Here is a 20,122-nt window from a genome sequence, read left to right as displayed (position 1 = left end):
CTGGGTTTCCACTTTTTGTATTTTATACTGTATGAGGAGAGGATTTCAGCTAATAGCACTCCTCCGATAAATCAAAGATTACTCTTTCACAAATGGTATCGAAGCCCTCATTGACATTGTGTCCAACTGCATTGTTTTTCCACAGAGGTCAATCCCTGTAGCACTTGTTTTCCCTCAGCCTTTTCCTCTATCTGCTGTTCATTTAGGATCTGATGTGGCTCAGCTGAAGCCATCTGAAAAGCCTCTGATTAACTTCAGTGGGAGCTGGATCATGGACTAGAGTCCTAAGGGGCCAGCAGCAGAAAATTTAAGAAGACATCAGGGAATATTAAAGCATCATGAGACAAGGGAAATATTTTTGACCTGTGACTTTCTTTTGTTTTGCTATGTAATAGGAATGGTACTCTAGATAGAGTTGTACAGTCGTAATAAACAGGTCCTGCATTCAACAAATGAATCGTTCTGTTCTATGTTTAATCACCCACAAAAACTGTGTCAGATGCTCTTCCATCAGGTACAATATCTCTTAATTAACTGTAATTAAGGTATATTATAACAACAGGATGTGAAACTAGATGGATCTGTCTCCTGACATTTCAAATTTGGATTTTTTTTCTGCCAAGTCTCTTAACATGCTTCAATTAATGATAACAGAGGCCAGGCCATTCTCAGTGATGGACCTGCATACATGAATCTTAGTACTACTGAGATAGGATAGAGAATGAATCTTTCCATCATTAAAGCCCCCTTAGAAACATGCATGGACTCTGATTAAGCTGAATTTACTGGCCCAGATGTTGATTACTAGGAAGCAAAGGGTTAAAGCTTGATTGCCTTATCCTGGTAAGTGCAAAAACTGTGCTGGAGACAACAGGAAAATCTGGTACCTTGTCTTCAGGTTCTTCAGAGGATCTGTAGCCATTTGTAGCAGGTATGGCATCTCTTTTCAATCACTGAGAAACCATACAAATCTGTTTTATTCATGCACTATTCAAACAAGCAAATTTTTAACTTGAGTGCCCAACAAAGGGGTTTGATTATCATCTAGAAAATTGTTGCTTCTCCTCTGAGCTGTGGCAGATATCAAGTCTTCACCAACTGATAAGCATTTGGAGAGCTAATCAGTATTAAACCTTAGGTATAGTCTTTGTATAGATAGATTAATAGTTTAAAAAGTTTTTAAACTGTTCCTGAATGAAAGGAAATTGCCAACTTAGAGAATTTCCGATCTCAGGCATTTCTGGCCATGTAATTAAACTGAATATGCTGCTCCCTTGCCTCTAGACACAGTTGTCCTAAAGAAGATTAACCACATTGAATTTCTACCAAGACTGAAATCTTGTTTGTACCCTGAAATATGGACTATCACAACAATGTGCTACAACTCCATCTGGTGACTCTTCCTGAACTTGGTGATGCTTCACTGTGTGCCAGTGATGCAATTCACAGTGTCACCAACCCATGGGACTTGGGGAGGAGTTCACTGTTCCAAAGATGAGCATAGATGAAACTGGGTTTCTGCAGCGTTTAGTATGGTGTATAGATATTTGCCTGAAGCAATCTATTAGAGGTCATAAAGCATATGCAATCAGAAGGTCTTGTGTAAAACACTGGGGGAAAAAAGATGAAAAGCATATCTCCCATGCTATTCCACTGAGCATATCTATTATGATCAGGACTTAATTTAAGTGATCTAGTATAGCTGTGATTGCACAATATAATCATGTTCCTGGAATTTATTTTTTTTCAGTCATTTGTCTTTAGCTACCTCAGTTCTCTGTAACTTTCTAAAGAAAATATTTCATAGATTTATTTGAATTGTGTTCCCAGACACAGTTGTGTTCCCAAGTAAATCAGTTATCTGATTGAGAAATGGCATGATTACAAAATTTTAGTTTTAACATACCACTAAACATTTTTTTTTTTTTAGTCTCATATTTTGTTTGCATCTTATGTGCCCAAACTCGCTTGATCACACGCAGGAAATATTTTTGTACACTGCTGCTATGCATGACTAAGAAAGGAGCTGTAGATAGAACAAGATGAGATACAGGCTGTAATTTACACCTGACAGAGTGTGAATTTCATTGCAAGTCCTTTTAAAGGAAACTTGCTATTTTCTCTGCATTCGGATAGACAGCAATTCCATAAGAAATTATGATCGTTGTCTTTTTTTGTTTGTTCTACTGTGCTTTGGTTTTGATTTTTACTAGGGAAAAAAGTATTCCTTGACCTAATGAAATCCTGTCTTATCTGCAGGCCCAGGTCATGGTCCCATGTTGCTGGACATACCCCATAAGCACAGAACAGCCTGACTAGGCAAGATTAATAAAATGTTGAATAAAGAAAGTATTATCACACCATTTCATGGGTGGGGGATCAAGGCATAGACTGTTTAAATTAATTGCCCAAGGTCTGTTGCAGAGTTATATGAGGAACAGGAATCTCCATCCAGCTGCTTTTCCATTTTTAGAGAACTGAAGACCTCTTATTTGTTTTGGCTGAACTGCAGTTTTGGATAGTTTGGAAGACATTTGGAGATAGGAGTCTATTAGTCTTCCTACTGAAAGAAATATTAGCAGGCAATTAAAAGAATAATATATGGGATCCATTCAAACTGCTCCACTTGCTGTTGCTGTGAGCTTCAGGCAAGAAGGTACATAGAGGTCATTTAACCTGACCGCATATATATCACAAGTCGCTAGTGTCACCTGGGTGCTCCTAAATTAAACCATATATTTTAGACAGAAATACACCGGTCTCACAAAACGTTTTCTGTGCAGACTGTAAATTCAAAGGACAGGGCTTTGTTCTCTACATGAATCTGCATTGCACCTTCTGTAGTATCACCTGGATAAACAAGGGCAGTTCATACTCCTGTCAGTTTAATCCCTTGCATCATCACAATTATTTTGATTAATTTGATACCTTGGAGCTTAAAAGAGCAAAGCAACCATTAGCAACATGAGCAGAGAAGGTGCCAAAGAGGCATGGACACTGACCCTGGCACCCTTTTCCCCCTCCTGTGTGCCAGAAGAGCTCTGTGCTGCTGTAGGGAGGGTACCAAGCGGTGGCCATCAAGCTACACTAGGGGAAGCTGAGGGAAACTGCTTCACCCCAGTGCCTCTACATGGGCTATGTTCTCTGCACATTCAAGGGGTGAAGTCAAGATTTAGTCCCAGGGGAGCATGGTACAGAAGTTTGCTGGATGACAATATAAACAAACAAGTCAAAAGCCATTTGTTACCATATTCATAGCCACAGGCCAAATGCTTTATTCATAATGTTGCAGTGAAGGTATTAACATTGCATTTGTTTAAAAAGTAACTAGAAGGCCATTTGTGGCCCTTATAATACACATGTGAATCAGTGCTATGCTGGTTTACACTGGTTACATTCTGCTTTATATTTTCCAGAGGGCCACTTTGCAAGGATTTTTACTGCACTAACAACTGCTATTTATGAATATAAGTAACTAATTTACCAAAGTTTCACACAGTGACTTCATGGCTTCCGCTTCACTGTTAAATGTTCTGCAAATCTGTTTTGGTCTTGTTGACTTTAGGTTGTTTCTGATTGTATCTTGAAGCCTGGAAATACTGTATTACAGTAAAGTAAATACATTATTCTTGTTATTGCCTTTGTTATTAGAAAATATTTTTATAGTGCAGTAAATTTACATTGTACTTGACCAACATAGATAAAGGGAAATTCTCTGCCCTGAAGAGCTTATAATTCAAATAAGACAAGACAAACAAACCTACACCACTTTGGAAAATGGTGGGTGAAAGACCTGCATGAGTAGAGAGGGGGATGCTATCATCATCAGTGTTCCTAATTTTAAATCACAGTAGCATCTGAGAAGTCTCAAAAGGGCTGAAAGCCTGGCTGCACGAGGTGCTATGAAGAAGCCTGGCAGGAGGGTGGCCTTGCCCCTGGATCTCAGAGCATTGCTGGCTTACCAGGGGGCTCCTGGCTAAAGCCAACATCAGTCCAATTGCAGCACAAGGACCGATGGGTTTCTAGTAGGTTTTAGCCCTGCCTGAGTGAAAATCCACATGGTTTCCTGCCCTGGAGAATTGTAATTGAAATTGGAGAAAGCAAATGCACATACAAAAAAGCTTTCAGGGAAAGAGGAGTGGAAGTGTTGGCTGGGTAAAGGTACAGCAGGACCACCAAGAGGGGGAGGGAGGGAGGGAGGGCTTTCAGCATCATTATATTCACCATGATCTGCAGCTCAAGACTGCTCTGCCATGACCCCCTGACAGCTAGTTACAAGGGAGAAGCCTCAAAATAATTTTTGTTGCCTGATCATAGCTGATGCACAGTAACTACTCTTCTCCTGATCTGACCTTGGGTTAAATATGGGATTGCTTCTCCCTCAGTGGAAGAGAAAGAAGGTGTCCAAGTGTCCTGTGAAGACCACACCCACTGAGTATGTGATATTCCTAAATTTGCAGCCCTACAGTAACTTGTTAGTGATCCTATACACAACTGTACAGAAAACAGGCAAAAGTCCTGGTTCTACTTAGCAACCTAATTCAACCTCTGCTGAAAGCTAATGGGTATGAGGGAGCAGAAGGAGCCTGGAAGCTCTGCTCCATCCTGTGGGAGGTGGGAAATCTTCTTTGTTCCCCTCATTTACCCACAGCAAACAGCCTGGGAAGAGAAAGAGGACAGCAGGAAACTCCCTGTAGCTGTCTTCACCTCCTAATCAAAGTAAGATGCTGCCCCCAAACATGGCATGAAGGATAAAGAAAGCCAGTAGCAGCCTGCCCAAGGCTGATGGGCAGAAAGAGGGGACTGTGGTAGCTGAGAGGTCTGTGTGGTCCACACTGATCTTTAAAACTGGAGCTGCAAAGAGCAAGAGAGTTGTCTGGTAAAGAAATGGGGCTGAGGAGATGGGATTAATTTGCAAGTAGGAAGAAAAGGTCCAATACGAATTCTCTTTCCAGAGAACAGGCAGATATAGGGCATCACAGTTGTGGGAAATGTGTTTGAGTGGGCAACTCCCGTTGTCAAACACTAATAGTCATATGTTGGCATATTCACTGGGGATGGGCAGGAAAAAAAAAACAAAACAGAAAGCAAACCGTCTCTCCCTAAATATCCATATGTATCTATATTTGGGGACGTTCTCATGAGTTATTGCGAACTGACTCGTGATTTCTGTTCTGAAATTCGTTGTGCTGGAGTTATCAGTTGGGCAAAGGACAGAAGTGGGAGCCGAGTCCCTTGGGACTGAGTGTCATCTTGGGATTCATACGGCATGCAGGTAGCTGAGTGGTACTCCCAAGGCACAATTCGCTCAATCCAGTTCATCTCATCCCATGAGTATCTGACAAAGCAGATGTTCATATCCAAAACTACAGTGTAGACTTCTAGCCAGAGAAGTGAGATGTGTACCTCCAAGCTATGTTTCATTGCCTAGAGAGGTAGGTGTCTGAAACAGGCTGTCAAAAGTATCTTGTTCTCCCCATTGGCAACAAGGGCAGTAGGAAAGCTCAAGCATAGAAGTCTGCATTGGCCGAAGTTAGGTGAGATGAATCCTTCCCTCCCCTATTAAAACAGCACAGTATAACAGACAGTACTGTCTTGGCTGTGAAGAGATATTTGGGTGAGGGAATGGCCTGTGACAGACTAAAGCAAGAAATGTGCCTCTGTTGTAAGGAGAAGCATGGAGTCAATGGATGGAAACAAAAAAAATACAAATATAAACAAGAAAGAGTATTGTGAGGTAAATGGAGAAGAACGGGAGATATACTAAGAGGAATGGAAGGAATACAAGATAAATGAGACCAGGGAGCACACTACCAATTCAGAGCTGGTAGCTGAAGAAAAGATCCTGAGTGTGATGTACTAAGAGGGGATGGCAGCTTTTGGAGTGAGGACAGATGTAAGTTGATAGAAGAGATAGTTTTAAGCAGAATTTATCACCAGAAACTGTGAATTAAAACAAATAAAACAAGCCTAAATCTCTTTTCCAGAGCTTCACTTAGTAGCCATCACTGAGAGAATGCTTGATAGTCTTGCATAAAATTTTGATCAATATGACTTTAGATCACTTCAGTACTCTGAAAAAAAAGTGCTCTGCAGATCACCCAGGCACTTGACCAAGGACAGTTAGATGTCACCTCTTGTTCACAATTTGGCCCAATGATAAAAGTGTATTTTAAAAATATGAAAATAGTTTGACTGACAAGAATTTTTTTCCCCATGAATCTCTGCCTGAAAAGACAGGCTGCTTTAACTCCAGGAGTTCAATTATACAGGCTTTGAAGGAGAAGAAAAATGATAATGAATGTGTTTTAGAAACTTCTAAAAAGTTACTTAAAATAGATTTTCCATACATAATGTTGCCATGTGAAACTCAACTGTCTCCTGGTCTTCTGGGGCTGGAAGAGAGCAGTCTGTGTTCATTTGGAAATTCAATAACGAGGCTCCCGTGCCTCTGATGGACTGTATGATACTGTCCCTGGGGCTTTGCCACAGACAGGCCTTACCCGTCAAGCTGTTCATTTTTTCAGGAGGTGGCATGGGAGCGATTTCACTTTAGATTAGCCAGGAAGCTAAAATGCTCTTTCTGGAAGTGTGTCCCAGCTTGCTTTGGTCTTTTTTTCCTTTTTATTTCCTTTACTTTGTCCATTTTTCTTTAAAAAAAACCAACAACAACCAAACAACCCTTTGTATTGCAGCTGCTTGAAGTAGCTCTAGTAAACATGAGGTAAGGACATTGTACAGTAGAGTAGGTATTTGATAAGTGTGGTGGATTTATATTGGTGTTCCCTCAAGCCCCAATGGATAAGAAATAGCATGTATAGCCCCCTCATAATGACTGGCCCAGGTACTTTATGGCATCAAGGAGGCATTTCAGCACCTCTCATTTCAGTATTCAGCCTTACAGCGAAGTTGTTGAAGTGTGTTTGCTCAGGACCTGCTTTGGGTGTTTTCTCTGTTGTCTGAAATACAGTGGTGTGGGATGTCATGTTTCTGAAGCAGTTAGTGGACTTTGGTAGAGAACAGTGTGATACAAGGTCTACTACTAAAATACTGCTGTAAGTAATTAAAAGATTTCAGAATCATTTTTTGTGTTGTTAAATATAGACTCTTAAAATGCAGAAATTTAAAGGAAGGATTAGCCTGATTTAGTCAGTAAGCCACTGCCCTCTTAAATTGGAAGTGATTCACAATTGCAAGCCATCTTGGCAGAGTGAAAAACGGAGATACCATCATCAGTTCACAACAGTGTTTTGTGCTCAAGGAATAATCAGACCTGTTTTTATCAAGCCTGTGCTGCATTACCAGCCTGCGAAGTTGCTTTTTTTTCCCCTTCCAGATGATTTTGGAACTGCATATGCTTTTTCAATAACTAAGCTGGACTTCTATGATGCTTTGCTCAATATGCCTCCGGATTCTATTATTTATAGAATTCAGCATATTCAGACTGCAGCCACTAAAAAACACACAAAAGAAAAAGCGCATTTGTACCCTGTTAAGACTTTGCTCTGAGATGCCAGTGAAGTTTGGGATTTAGCATGAAATATTACCAGGTGACCTTTCAAGGAGCATCGCAAGAGAACACCTGTTTATCTTGAAGACCTTTGTTTTATTTTTTTTTTTTCACGGTTGAAATCTTCCAGTGTTCTGCTTTCCGAGGGAAATCTGGCCTTTGTGTGTACTATGTATTATCTTCAAAAAGTGCTGGGGCAGAGAATTTAAGTAATGCAGCATCTCAAATGAGCAGTTCTTCCAGAAAATGTGTTTTGTGCAAATTGGCTTTGTTAAATTTAGAGGGAAACTGTAACTATATTGTGATTTTTCTCTAAATTGTCTTAGTCCTATCAGTATGGCCATGATTTACTCATTAACTGTTTTCCAGTGAAAATTGATGGAAAGGATCCTTTCCACTTATGTGAAAACCTACATATTCAGTGTACATAGTGAAAAGTAAAATCTGTTAATGCTGCAGCATATGTTTTATGAGTTTATAAGATGACAATATAGTTTTAATGGCATAATCTAGAATGAGCAAAGGTGTTATAATTCAGTCATAAGACAAAAGATCAGAATTATGTAAGTGAACACATAACCAGTGCTCCAATTTAGGCTCTAAGGGTAGGACCCTGCTTTTCTTCACTGGCTTGTGCCTAATGAAGCTGTTTTCTTAAGGAAAGTGCCATTTCCTGCAGAACCAATCTTTGTTTTCAAAGGCCTCCTGTAAGAGAGAGATGTGACAGACAAAACCAGGTAAACTGGGTGAGTCTCTGGAGACTCTGGAAAGCAACTGGCCTCTCTTCAGTAGAGCTGCGGGGGACTGAAGCACACATTAGAAGCCTAACTTTAGGATCCCATTCCAGAAAATAAGACGCTTTTTCAAAAATGCTCTGGTACCTCATGTATTTATTTAATTGAATTAGTAAATGGGTTTTTTGCAAATTGTTGCAAGAAATGTGTGTTTTCCTTCAATTTTGTTTTAATTTCAGAATTTAAGTGATGTTTTCTAGGTGTTAACATACCGCTAACCGTGCAAAAATATGAGACAATGCCTCTTCTTGAAACACTACGCATGCAGTATTATTAATAAAAGCCATCTTCAGAATCGCATTGGAGATGTTATTTTTTTTCATGTACTCCAGATAGGATGGCTACAGCACAAAAGTATCATGTTCATTGTTGCTACTCCCAGCTTTCTTATTAATCCTAAAATGGCCAGGAAGAAATGGATAGTCACTGAGCAAATCCTTGTCTATCTTTTCTTTCTTTTTCCTCCTTCTTTGCTGAAGTCCTGTCTGCAGCTGGAGAAATAAAAAGGCTGGAAAGAACCCCTACAAAACACTTGATATATTTTAGAAGACAGCTGAAGCTAGCCTGGTAAATGACCTGTACTTTGGCAGGTCAGGTGGAGTGTGACCAACCTCATGACCACTGTCTTATGAATCACAGTGAACAATAACAAACACTTTGCACATGTCATTCTTCTAAGAACTGGAGAACTCACCTAGATGTAACAGTTCACAAGATAACACATTGCTCCTTCCCATCTGCATTGTCTTGAGAACCAACACCAATAACTTTTAATGTCTTTGCAACTTGTAGTCCCAAGTTTCAAAAAGTTGATGGCGTCAGTCTTTTCCGTGAAGGATTTAGTGGTCACTAAAATTAGACAAAGAGGTGAAATGACTGAAGGTCACCTAGCAGGTCAGTGTCAGAGTTAGGCAGAGAACCTCCTCCTTGCATCCCGGGGCTGGCTGCTGGCCTGGGCACTCCACAGAGCCTTGTTACAGTAATGCATTTAATCAGCTTTGCTCCATGTCATAATTCATTGTCTGTGGTATTATGGATATCTAAAGGGTAGGATTTTAACTTAGCAATCTGCTGTGTTATTGAATTAGCTTTATGTTGTGTTAATTTCTTTGTCTCATGGCATTCATTGCCTGTGATAATTGATGCACAATATATAACCGACTTCTGTATTCATTTGGGTAACTGCTTTTAATTGCCTGGTATAAAATATGCGTACTAAATACAATCTGCTATGACTGCTATGACTGAGAAGTGCTCATTGGTATGGCCTTAAGTGTGCTTTATCTTCCTGACAACCTGTCTGAGGAAAGTCTAGACGTCTCCCACAATCCACCATCCAAAAACTGGTACTCGCATGGTGTCTGCAAAAAGAGAGACCACAAAAAGTGTAACATGGAACTGCTTTACAAAGTGTTTGGCATTAAAATTTTGTTAATCAGAAGCTCTGAAATAAGGAAGTCTGTATTAACATCCCTACCCCTCCCAAACCTCCAGGGAAGTCTTTACACATTTTCTCCTATAAATCAGGATTATAGCTTTATTTGCTTCTGAAGTTACTCCCCTGGAGTAAAGCTGTTCCTGTTGTCCAAAAAGTGGATTTGTCACCTGGTGTGCAATAGGTCAATAATCACACACTTTTAGGGTTGCGCAAGCCTATGTGCTTGGTGGTTTCCAACAAATCAAGCACAACAACAGGACTTTTCGTGCTATATTTATACACAAAACTTGCAGAGTTAGTAATTTTCCAAGTCCATCCTCTCTACAATGATTGGTTAGTAATTTACATGCCATTATAATACTGCTGACACAATAATTCTACTACTATGCATGCTCAGGGGAAGGGTCTTCACCTGGGCAAGGGTCTTGTTAACCTATGGGCGTGATTTTTAGTATTGTAATGAAGGTAGTTCGGCTAAGGATACATGGTCCTTGAGTTTGCTTGCCAAGTTGGCAATGCATCCTCTTCAAGGTCTAATTGCTCCGGGATGTCCTTGCTCAAAGAATCTATCTACTTGTTCTTCTGATTAGGGATGCCTTTGGCTTTAACATATACAAAGAACATCTTTCTTGACCTAAGCATAATATTGCTGCATTGTTCTAAAAGTTTAACCTTCAACACTCCCGTGCACAAATGTTTATAAACACAGATTTCTTTTACATATATCTTTGGGTCATTAATGCCTGGAGGAGTACTAATGAGTTATAAATCAGGAATGCTTTTTAAAGATGTGATGTCAGTGAAACGATGTTGATTAATGTCTGTTCAGGATCCCTGCATAAACTTACACTTTCTTGCCTGTTTAACCAGTATCACAGTGTTTCCTTTTATTTTTAAGAAAACAAGAATCTTTGCTAGTAGATGTATTTCTCATCAAACACAGCACTTTGCTTTTTATATGACCTGGTGAGAGGGTTTATTTGTTTCCCTGGCTTGTTTTGTTTCTAGTGTCATGACCGGTATAATAATGCAGTGTCTGAGCTATACAAAGAAATGCTGAAATTTGCTCAAAGCTTATTTTACTTTAAGCATTAATGAAACCTTCCCCACCCGAATTTTCAGAAGTTTTTAAACAAAAGCTAATGTTTGAGTCTAAATCAGGTGTGAAATGCCTGTGAGATCATTTTAGCCATATTATGTTGCTCTGTGTTAATGTAACCAGTGAGTTGTCAGTAGAAGGGATGTTCACAATTACTATTTTTCTTTTTAAAAGAGCTAGTTTCTACTGGCTCTGTCCTTCAGGATGTAGCATTAGTTCTGCCTACAGCTTGCTGCAAATTATTCAGTGTTCATAGGTGCATTTATGCTTGTTATTCAGCTCTCTTCCACTGCCAAATAGCCTGCAGCAGTTCTTGGTTAGATAGGACTAGTTCCACTTTAGCCTCCTAACATGCTCTTTTGTGGTTTTTCCCCTGGTTCAGCCTGAACTGCATCCAGGTCCTGCTGATAAAACAGTAGACTTGATGGCCAGAGAGAAAGCAAAGCCACCCAGAGCCAGCATGAGCTATGAGAGTATGTTTCGAGCTAAGACTTTCATGGCACATTGGGCAGAGCCGGTGGCATGGTACAACAGGAGTTTCACCAATTAACCCACTGATTCTACTTTATTTCATATTTCTGCTGTTATGTTCTTCTTCCTCTGCAAGGACTTCAACAAATCCTTGTGGCTATTTCATGAAAGTATACCAAAATTTGAAATATGTGGACAACCTGGTAGAAGGCAAACACCAAAAATGTCACCTCTTAATTCCCAGTAGGCTGAGGTGCATTTGTCTACCCCAGTGTCTGACTCTTTATGCACTAGTTCCCATTTCTGCCGAGCTAGTCCAACTGCAACATGGGTTTGGGGGGAAGAGAGTGTAGAGTTCGGCAGCAGACCTTTTTATTTCACCCAGCTCACACTTCCCAAGGCAGTAAACAGGTGGATGGGGTGGCAGAGAGAGTATGACACCCATTTTATGATGCCCTACCCCAATAATCCATACCTGTCTGAGATGCCTTTGCCCCAAAACCATGGGGCAGCACCTCCTTTCTCCCCAGTAGTCAGGGTGATGCATTATGGGGACAAGCAACTAGCACATGGCAAGGTATGAAGAGGCATTTCATCGCTATTGGTTTTCAGACACACCTTCCTGCATCAGGGCGACAAGGCTGCCAGTGACAGGAAGAAGTGAACCACTCTCATCTGGGCTATTCAGCATATATTTGTAAATCAGGATTGATTTGGGAGTGATTCATAGAGTGAGGGGGGCTGTACTGTGTGAGAAATAACTTACTGACAAGGAATAACTCAGCCAGCTCTAACCTTGAAATAGATGTTTGTGGTCAGAACTTTATAGCCTGAGTGGAAAGAGCTAAGTACAAGTTTAAGGAGCTGAACAGGAGACACCCAGTTTTTAAAAACTTGACATAAATCTCGTGTGGCTTGCTTTATGTTAGTCACATTCCCTGCAGAGGACTTTCGTTCAATGTTTGTTTGGTGTTTATAGATGTTTTTTAAAAGCTAATTTTACCATAAAATTATTTTATGTTATGTATAATGAATAGTGGAGATCAAATAAGAATTGGAATTGCAAATTCAAATATTAAGAGTTGATAAATATTGACTTTTAAATAGACCCACTGTAGATTTGAACAAAATGCTTTTTAAACTGGTTATTTGAAAATCACAACATACTAAAAAATGTACAGCATTGTCTGATCCTGACTCTTCACTTTCACAGCTATTAATGTGGTCATGTTCCTATGAAGTGATCTGTACAGTGTCAGGCAACTATAATATAAAACTTTCTGTCTTGTACTTTATGCACATCACATGAAAAAAGACAAGTGTGGCTACTGTTGCCCACAGTCACGTGTAACTAATACACAAAGATTAACATGGGCATATATCTGTGATCACCCTCACCCCAGCATTTTCCCACTCTGCTGGGAGCTCACAGCCTTTGGTCACACCTCTTACCCATTTGCTCATTCAGCCTCCTTTCCGACCAGCGATGCGCTGATGCACTGACGTGGTGAGCTTCACAAACAACAGTAACAACAGCAAGATGTTACCCTTACGTAAAATTCATGGTCTCACAGATACCGGATGAAAGCAATGTGTTTTAGCTAGAAGCAGATACTCCACCTTTGCTTCGAGCTAACTAACCTTTATAAGCCAAAGATACGGTGTTAGTTAAGGAGCAGGCATCATCTTCAGCTTTGTTAGGTTTTCTTACTTTTCCACGTCTCTGCAGGGTCCATTCTGTAAGTCATTGCGGAGTATTTTTTTTTCCCGTTTCATCTCAGAACAGGAGACTATTTCCTTGAACCTTACAACATCAGTTAATTGTTAACAGTTAAAAAAAAATCATATTCATCCCTTAATATGTTCTTTCAGCTGATGCCTTCATGCTGAGGAGGCTGTGTAGCTACTGATAAGACCTAATTTGTGAAGGGCTTTTCAGCGGTCTGACAGGTTCATATGTGGCACTGTTTGTTCAGCAGGCAAGGATGAGCATTCACTGAAATGCCTCTACAGCGGCCACTAAATGCGTGCAAGGAGGCTGGGGCTGGTGATCTAGAGGGAGTGGGCAGGAGCTTCAAGTGGATTCCCAGAGTGGTCTGTTACTTTGCAACTGTGTTCTGACTGTGGCTCTTGATAGCTGATTTCATCTTCTCTCTTTCAGAGCCTAATGAGCTGTGTGTGGGCCCTGCGTTCAGTGATATCCCATCTCAAGATGCTGCTAATACAGTAGTTAATTATTCCTAGCTGAAGAAGTCTAACAGCAGCAAAAGGAACTGGGGAAAAGCAATGGCTGCCGGTAAATATCTCAGGTCTGCAAAGGTCATAAGAATATAGCTGGAAAGAGCTGATTTCAGCTGTGACTGGGGAAGGGCAAAACAAAAATGTGTGATCACACCTTGTGTTTGGGGGTTCAGTATCAGAAAGGCACCATCCCTTAGCTATGCGACCCACTCTTCCTTCCCCAACCCAGGAAAATCCATGCCTGGGCTCAGTCTATGTTGACCAAATTCATGATAATTCTCTTTCGTTTCTAGAACAAAACTTGGTATTTCCCATAGTGAATCAATTTGGTTTTACTTCATTTTAATTAGGGGCTAGTGTATTTTTAAATCTTTCACAAAAACAAATTGCACCTTACGCAAAACAGGTCTTTCCTTGGGGTGTGTTTGGTTCTCACAGCTTTCTGACAAGTTGCCACAGATTATATATAATTAAATCATATCAGAGGATTGCAGGGCAGTTCATTCAGGTTGGGAGGGGCATCAGAAGGTCTCCAGTCCAACCTCCTGCTCAAACTTAATCCAAGCCAGTCATAGGGTAAGACCAGTTGCTCAGGGCTTTATCAAGTCGAGTGCTGTCAAGGGTGGTAAACTGCACATCCTGTTCCAGTGCTTGACTGTCCTCATGGTGAAAATATAACCAGCCTGAATCACTCTTGTTTCATTAAATGTCTGTTGAATGTTCCAATGTCTTTATGTTTTGCTATACAATACCAAGCACTATTATCAATGGTCTAAGAAGTGAATCATAATTATGAAACAAAACAAACCCAAAATAAGCAGTGGTTGTGATATCTCATTTTCACTGAAGGTTTTGGTTAAAATCCTAGCATGTTGACTTCTCTGCTTACAGGGTGTTTCTTTTCTTGCAGCAGCTGATGGTTTGGGAAGTATAGCTATAGATACCACACAACTTAACATGTCAGTCACTGATCCGACAGCCTGGGCTACAGCTATGAATAACCTGGGGATGGTTCCAGTAGGACTAGCTGGACAACAGCTTGTGACAGGTAAGATTTTTCTTTTTTAAAGAGATCACTTGTGCGGTCCATGAATTCTTTGGGTCCTTTAAAAAATATCTGAAATGATTTCTGAGGATATTATATTTTTATATTCTGAAAACATCACCTATGATCAATATTGCATACTGTGTATTAGTCTCTTCTTGTAGTAGGTATATAATCCATATTATATTATATTTTAATCTTATGGAAGAGCCAAAAATCTTTGGGGAAATTAAACAACTAAACCATCGATCCTTATGCTGGGTCAAGACCAGAAGGCAGGTCACGTAAGAAAAACATTTGTTTCTGTTTCTCTGTTCAGACAGGATGTCTTGAGGTTCTGCCAAGGAATACCCTGGGCTGGGAACTCTTGACCGGAGAAAGATTTTGAAGTTACGTTAATTGGGCATAAAATCATGAAGCCTGTTCAATTCATATGCTCAGTTGATATTAGTGAAGTGAAGCTTTCCTATTGGGTGTGTGCTTATTTACTTTCTGCCTAACTCCATAAATTGAATTTCAAGAGGTTGTTCTTATTTGATTTTGTCATTTCACTTCCCAAACATAGTTTGGGAGAGTGTTGCAGGGGATCTCTTTTTCTGACAACAATAAAAATAATATTTTGAAACCATCAATGTTTCACAGACAAGCCTGGACATATGAGACTTCATTGTCAACAGAAAAGGCCCGATTAGTTGGGATTAATAAAACTTCATTGCTTCCGTGAGGTAAAGAAAAATTATTTTTATATGGGTGGGTGCCCTATAGACACAAGCCACATGCCAGGCATATGACAGATCCCCTCTGGAAGTTGCACTGCCACTTCAGCTTAAGAACATCTGTGTAACATCTGGATCAGAGCAGCATCCTGTCATGTCTACACCTGTCCATGTAGACATGGATGCAGTGAGCCAGGTCTGATGTAAATCATTCTGCCCGCCTCACCAGGATGCGTGACGCTTAATTTTGGCCAAATATGCCCCCTTCTGAGACTGGGAACTGAGTGGAGCTGTGCCAGTTCACAGCTGATGGTCTGGCTCTGAATTACCTGTTTTACAGGCGGGTAAACTAAGCTGCAAGAAAGCTGATTTATAATGAATCAGTCTCAAGCAGAGAGTTTAGCTGGTGGAGGCTGTGAATTCATTCTTGGTCTCTGGCTTTAACCCCACGCTCCCGATTAAAAGAAACAAGCAAAGTCATCTGATCCTCAGGAGCCAGTTCTCTTTGATGTTTTTATCAATGACCTGAACACAGAAGTTGAGTCCACAGTAAGTTTGCTGATGATGCTAAATTACGAGGAGCTGATGATTTCCTTGAGGGTAGAGAGGCCTAATATAGAGATCTGGGTAGATTAGAGCACTGAGCAATCACCAACCGTTTGATGTTTGACCAGGACAAATACCAGATTTTGCACCTGGGATGGTGTGATCCTGCATGTATGTGTGGACTGGGGGACAAGAGGCTGGACTGCAACCCTGCAGAGAAGGACCTGGAGTTTTTGGTTGATAGGAAGCTCAATATGAGTCAATGTGCCCTGATAGCCAAAAGGGCCACCATGGGGTGCATTAAGCACACTGTAGCTAACCAGTCAAAAAAAGTGATTGTCCCACTTTTACTTAGCATTGGTGCAGCCTCACATTGACTGGTGTGCAGTTTGGGGCTCCACAATTTAAGAAGGATATAAAAATGTTAAGAGTGTGTCCAAAGGGAGGCAACAAAGATGTTGAAAGGACTAGAGGGAAAGGCTTAAGAGATGCAGCTGAGGATACTAGGTTTGTTCCGCTTAGAGAAGAGGAGGCTGAGAGAAGACTTCATTGCTGTCTACAACTTCTTCATAATCAGGAGCGCAGAGGGTGGCGCTGATCTCTTCTCTGGTGTCCAGTCGTAGGATGCAAGAGAATGGCTTAAAGCTGCATTGGGGGATGTTCAGATTGGTTATTAAGAAAAAGTTTTTCACTGTGAGGGTGGCCAAGCGCTGGAACAAGCTCCCCGGGGAAGCGGTCATGGCCCAAAACCTGTTGGTGTTCAAGAAGCATTTGGAGAATGCTCTTTGATATATGGTTTAAATTGTCCTATGTGGAGTCAGAAGTTGGAATCGATGATTGTCGTGGGTCCCTTCCAACTCAGGACGTTTTATGATTCTACATGCTGGTGGGGAAACAACTTTTTCCATTTTCTGGTGGGGCTTTGCCTGCAGGTGATGTGCTGAGCTTTGATTCTATTACCTCCAAACCTGAAAATAGCCACATGTCAAAATCAGCTTCTGCTGCTTTCATTTATAAGCATCTCAGTTGCATAACCCATGGAGGTTTGCCCACATTTTTGTCTTCCCCTCTTCCTCTGTCTCTCCAGTTTCAGTGTAAATTGTCTCCTCAGGTGTGCTACACAATCCCTACATGGCAGCCTCATCTCATGTGCAATGCTTTTCCCCACAAGGGAGGATCTCCAGGACTTTAATTCCTTGACAGCTGCCTTCTGTAATTTCCAAAATTATGTGTATCACGTATTGTAGGAGTGTTGTACAGGTCAGTTGGTATTTGTTCAGCATTTTCAATGTATGAAAGGTGCCATAAGTAATAAATATTAATTACTGGAGTGCTGCTTGATTTCTCTATGGATGCAGAGTAACTTCTTTACTTTCCTTTTTCTTTCCTTTGTTTGAGACTCTCTTGTATTTTCAAGGTAAATAGGTGCTTTGACTTTTCATTATATTTCCTTATCATTGGTAAGTTCTTGACACATTTTCTTCATGGCAAATCCATAATCTCAAAACCATAATTTACCATGAAAAGACTATAGACTTATTTGCTATAATGTATTTACTGTATCTGTATTCAGTGAGAGTTTGCTTTGCCATATTCGACCAAATATCTAACTAGTCCTTAGCCCTTTCTGACTTTTTTCATTTTTTTGCAATTAATCCTAGTAATGAACTCATCCTTGTCATCAGTCACATACTGTTTTTGCAACTGTCATCTGTGACATTTCTCAGAGATGGAAATGACACACCCATGTCGCAGTGCTAACTTTTTGTCTGTCTTTAAAAATCTATTTTATTCTTTTTTTCTGCCTTGATGACAGCTAGGAAAGCAGTAAGCAGTTTAGATTAATCATGGAGGGAGTGTGATGTTTCCTGGGTATCTTTACATAACCTGTGATGGTCTGAAATTTGGTGTATGGTACTCATCTATATCCTGACATATCTTAGTTCTCTGATCTTTCAGTTTCTAAAGGACTTATCCATTCACGGCCTTTTCTTCCCCAAACCAACTGGTTCCTAATTCCTATATTGCTCAGCATTTTTGTTCCCTTAGGTATGGAGCCCATATGATCTACTAAGTCTTTTTAAAGGTTTTTGATGTTGGGGTTTTTTCCCAACTGTTGTTAACTTTGTTGCTGTGTAATATGCTGAGATGCTTGCCTTGTTATGCTCCCCACTTCACAATCTGTGAAGTTCTTACCTAGCCTGAGAGTTTGTTAAAATGACAACTAAAGCTTCTGCAACATCTGGCCAATACTATTCTCACAGCCTGGGATGTAGGCTCTCTGGTCTTGGTAACTAATCAATTTTAAGCACTGCTAACCTTTTAATACCAGTTTAGATTATATCTGCACTCTATTTAATTCTTTATCTCCCAGTGCTGTAGAATTGGATTTTTGATCTGGGCAAATGTCAGAGCCTTTCATTTGTAAAGATGGATTCTTGTTAATAGTTGTATAATATCTCTTCTGTTTCTACATATATTTTACTTACACTTATTGTTATTCAGAAAGCTTACCTTTTCCATAATATTTGGCTACTGCATTACATATACACTAATATATACATTTATACATTATATATACATAATTCATACAATAAACTGTAGTTTAATAATGCATTAGTTAAAGTGTTAAAGATTGATGTGGAATAGTTACGACTGAAAAGCATTTTCATTTCAAACCTCCCATTCCAGCAGGTTGTAATTTTTTCCAAAAAATTGCCTTTTGGGCTGAATTTCCTCACAGTTGGTCTCAGCCTGGAGGAAAAAAAATTCTGAAAGATTGGAGAAAATCTTAAAATTGCTGTTTTCGACATTTTGAGACTTTGAGAGAAATGGTCAGGTCAAAAGGGAAGGATAGTTTGTACTCTACCTTTTTGAGATCTGAATCCTCTTTGTGCACTCATCAACTCTCATTCAAGTACATCTTTCAAGTACATTCGAGTCTGCTGTTTTGTTACATTTTAGGACTAGCAGAAAAATTCAGTGACCTCAGGCCAAATGAGAATGTTTTATTTTGCTTTTGCATTGGTACTTTTTAAAGCCAATTTTGGCATTGCTGAATTTAGTGTTCATATGTTTTCATTTGTTTCAGCAAATGGCATCAGGTCACCTGTTTTCTAAAGGAAGACATCCTGCCAGGAAAATTATTTACTTCTCTGGTTCAGTTTGGTTCTCCTTTGACTAATGAACCATCACCCTGAAAAACATGAAGCAATTTTGAGATGCTTTCCTCCAGAATGACTTAGATGACCTAAACACTTGTTAGTCAAAAATGGTGTATGTCAAAAGGTTCCCTGGTACAAATGAACATGCAGAGTGGTACATAAGTGGTAATTCTTTTAGACTTAGTTAAACTCATGCCCTGTGCTGCATATTTGTGCTCTTACAGAGAAAAATAACAAACCACAAGGGCAGACATCCAAGATGAAAGTTATAGATCTGTCTAGAAGTCAAAGGTATGCCTGAAAACTGATGCCTTCTGCTTATTTTCAGGAGAATTATTAAGGCACACTTTTCCATGTGAGTCCAGCCAACATGCCTCAGCCTCAAGATATTAACATTTTCAGTGGCATCCAGTCTTGTTTTTGCTGAAGTTAGGCTTTGACCACTTGTACAAAATCCTAGTGCAATCAGAGACTAGGAAGCTTTGAAGACTAACATCTTGCTTACCAGAAGGTGTATAAAAAGTATACACCATTTTTGTGGCCTCAGGCATGTATTTTTTAGACACTGGAGGTTGTGAAATATTAGACACTTACATCAACCTTTCTGTTTTTCCATTTGTCTTTGCTTTCCCCATACACTTGTCTTTTGACCTGATTTCAGTGGAACATAGGAGCTGTCAGTTCCAATCAGGTCACCTCACTCAGGATTGTGCTTTTGACAGTGTTGAGTATCAGATACTTCACAGGGAGAGATGTACAAAGCAAATGAGCGCTGAAGTGCTTTTGCCTCTGATGGGCTCTCCTCTTGATCATTAATATATAGAACAGGGTTCCCTAAACTAGAGGTTATATTTCCAAACCAAGTCACAACTCAGCAAAACTTCACTTTCAGAAGCAGCACCTGTGACAATAAGTCGTTGCAATCCTGAAACTGTAAACTTAGACTTACTTTTTGATAATAGAAAAATTGGGGAAATTTCGATCTAGAGACTCCTAAATCCCAAGACACAAGGTTAAATATCCCTCCCATAATTTTGTTAGCTCAAAACCTCCAAGTCTTAGGAGATGTAATATTCAGACTCTTTCTTCAGAATTAAG

The 20,122-nt window shown here is 40.0% G+C and overlaps 1 protein-coding gene across 7 annotated transcripts in view; it reads left to right on the top strand.

The window, feature by feature from the left end:
- Positions 1 to 20,122, top strand: part of ENOX1 (ecto-NOX disulfide-thiol exchanger 1) — a 383,297-nt gene that overhangs the window by 225,302 nt on the left and 137,873 nt on the right. For 6 of the 7 annotated variants that reach the window (XM_074859609.1, XM_074859613.1, XM_074859612.1 and 3 more), the window contains 2 exons: positions 13,474 to 13,608; positions 14,464 to 14,601. In XM_074859609.1, the coding sequence (XP_074715710.1) occupies positions 13,599 to 13,608; positions 14,464 to 14,601 (148 nt within the window). In that variant the 5' untranslated portion in view covers positions 13,474 to 13,598. Of the gene's footprint in view, positions 1 to 13,473; positions 13,622 to 14,463; positions 14,602 to 20,122 lie in introns of all 7 variants that reach the window. The other variant, XM_074859611.1, reaches the window with a different exon arrangement.

The sequence above is a fragment of the Strix uralensis genome, chromosome 2 (assembly GCF_047716275.1).
Source record: "Strix uralensis isolate ZFMK-TIS-50842 chromosome 2, bStrUra1, whole genome shotgun sequence".
In the NCBI taxonomy this organism is placed as follows: domain Eukaryota; kingdom Metazoa; phylum Chordata; class Aves; order Strigiformes; family Strigidae; genus Strix; species Strix uralensis.
This window is presented reverse-complemented; position numbering and strand designations above follow the sequence as displayed.